At 39.7% G+C, this 2204-nt stretch overlaps 1 protein-coding gene across 1 annotated transcript; it reads right to left on the bottom strand.

Annotated features, from left to right (window-relative positions):
* Nucleotides 1-692: 692 nt before the first annotated feature.
* On the bottom strand, nucleotides 693-1655 carry LOC114687787 (olfactory receptor 143-like). Its single transcript, XM_028862421.1, has one exon. It carries the CDS (start codon nucleotides 1653-1655, stop codon nucleotides 693-695), a length of 963 nt encoding a protein of 320 aa, XP_028718254.1.
* Between the last annotated feature and the right edge of the window lie 549 nt (nucleotides 1656-2204).

Raw genomic sequence — 2204 nt, 5'->3', positions numbered from 1 at the left:
ACAACAGTTGTCGTGTCAGTGTGAATAAGGGAAACCTCACAATTTCCCACCCCCAGATGAAGAGCTATAGGCAATATAAGCTGCTGAGAAAAGGAGAACTCAGTCTTCTCCAGGCATGCATGACCTCTCTGATAGGTTATCTGATCCTAAACAGTTGCCGTAAAGTATATAATCACAAGTAACACCAAACAAATTAAATATATAGGCAAATCTATACTGTTATATGTGCATATATATTAACTTAATTCAGAGGTCATGAATTGGAGACAGTGTTGGGGAAACACAGGGGGAGTCTGAGAGGGGAAAGCCAGCTACAAATGATGTATATAATACTCATAATTGAAATTCTTTAAACAAATAAATAATGGAAAAATATGAAAATGTATCATCCCAGGGTCTCTATCTGATACAGGATTCAGGAGTAAGTTGGAGACACATTCTCATAATACAGGTCTCCAGACCTACACAATTGTAACTCTACTCTGTACATGAAAATACAAAATATAACTGCATTTCATGGAGAAAGAAGAAAAGATATTACAGTGGAAATATTCCCTTTTTACTTTAAAAATATTATAGAAAGAAAAATGAAGAGATGGAAAGTAAATCAGTGGGAAGTTGATCGGAAAGAGAAGAGAAGAGAAAGAGCCAAATTGGAGACATGGATGATGTCAACAACCCCACTCGTTCACTTACACTGTGATTCTCCTCAGTGTTTTCTTCACAGCAAGTTTGACATCCTTGTTCCTGAGGCTGTAAATGAGGGGGTTCAGCAAAGGCAGCACAAAAGTGTAAACTACTGAAAAAAATTTCCTCTGAACCACGGACTCTGCCGATGATGGTTTGATGTGAGCGAGCAGACCAAATCCATAGAAGAGGGCAACAGTTATTATGTGACAACTACATGTGCTCACGGCTTTGGACCAACCCTTAGATGATGACAAATGAATGACATTAACAAGAATCAAAGTGTAGGAGGATACAATAATGAGGCCAGATACAACAATAACTATAGCCACAGAAACAGAACTCACAAGCTCACTGGCATGGCTGCTACCACAGGAGAGCTCAAGGAGGGGGAATGTATCACACATGTAGTGGTTGATGACTTTGGAATCACAAAACCTGAGCCTAATAATACATCCTGTGTGGACAATGGCAGTAGAGAGCCCCATCAAGTGTGACACAAGCATTAGCAGGGAACAAGTCCTGGGAGACATGACTAGTGTGTACAGAAGGGGCCTACAGATGGCCACATACCTGTCATAGGCCATGGCTGTCAGTACATAGCACTCAGAGTTAACAAAAAGGCAGAAAAAAAATAGCTGAGTCATGCATCCTGTGAAGGAGATGGTATTGTTTTCTGAAACAAAGCTCATCAGCACTTTGGGGGTAAAAACAAATGAATAACAGAAGTCAATGAAGGACAAGTTGAGGATTAAAAAGTACATTGGTGTATGAAGATGCGAATTCAGACAGATGAGACTCATTAAACTCAAGTTTCCCACCATGGTGGCTGTGTAGTTCACCAAGAACAGGGCAAACAGGGGCAGCTGGAGCTCAGGCTGGTCTGTTAATCCCACAAGAATGAACTCAGTCACTGAAGAGTCATTCTCCATATCCATTTGCTTCAACTGTAGCATCTGTAGGAACATCAATCAGAACCAGGTGACCTTAACAAGGAGTGCTGCATCATGACCCCAGAGAGAGCTGGAGTTTATTGTTTATGATCTCAGGTTTGTCTAAGGAAAATCAGCAAGGAATGCAAAGAACACAAATACCACATTTTCTCAATTCCCCACCCACAATGAGTGACTTTGTCCTGAGGTAATGCTGACAGGAATATTGCTGATGATTTCCCCATTGTTTAGCCTCTACTAATGAATGATTGGGTTTAAAAGAAGTAATCCTGTAGCTTGCTCTGAATCCCGTGATTTATATTGCTTTGTATTTCAATGGAAATTGTAAAAACACGGGTGATTCAGGGCTTACCTTTATTCACGATGCTTCACTGCTGTTGAAGTACAAGAGCTCTTTCTTCCCAATTTCTGATGATAAATGATTTAAAATTCATCAGAATCAGAGCATATCCATCTCTGACCTTCTAAAACCAGTACATTGGCAAAATGACACAATTTGTACTTGAGAACTTATCTAGTTTTTCTACTTACCTACACGACAGAAAAAAAAAAATGAAGCTACAA

This window comes from Peromyscus leucopus, chromosome 7, assembly GCF_004664715.2.
Source record: "Peromyscus leucopus breed LL Stock chromosome 7, UCI_PerLeu_2.1, whole genome shotgun sequence".
NCBI lineage: Eukaryota > Metazoa > Chordata > Mammalia > Rodentia > Cricetidae > Peromyscus > Peromyscus leucopus.
The sequence above is the reverse complement of the archived record's forward strand: the minus strand, read 5'-3'. Positions and strand labels throughout refer to the sequence as shown.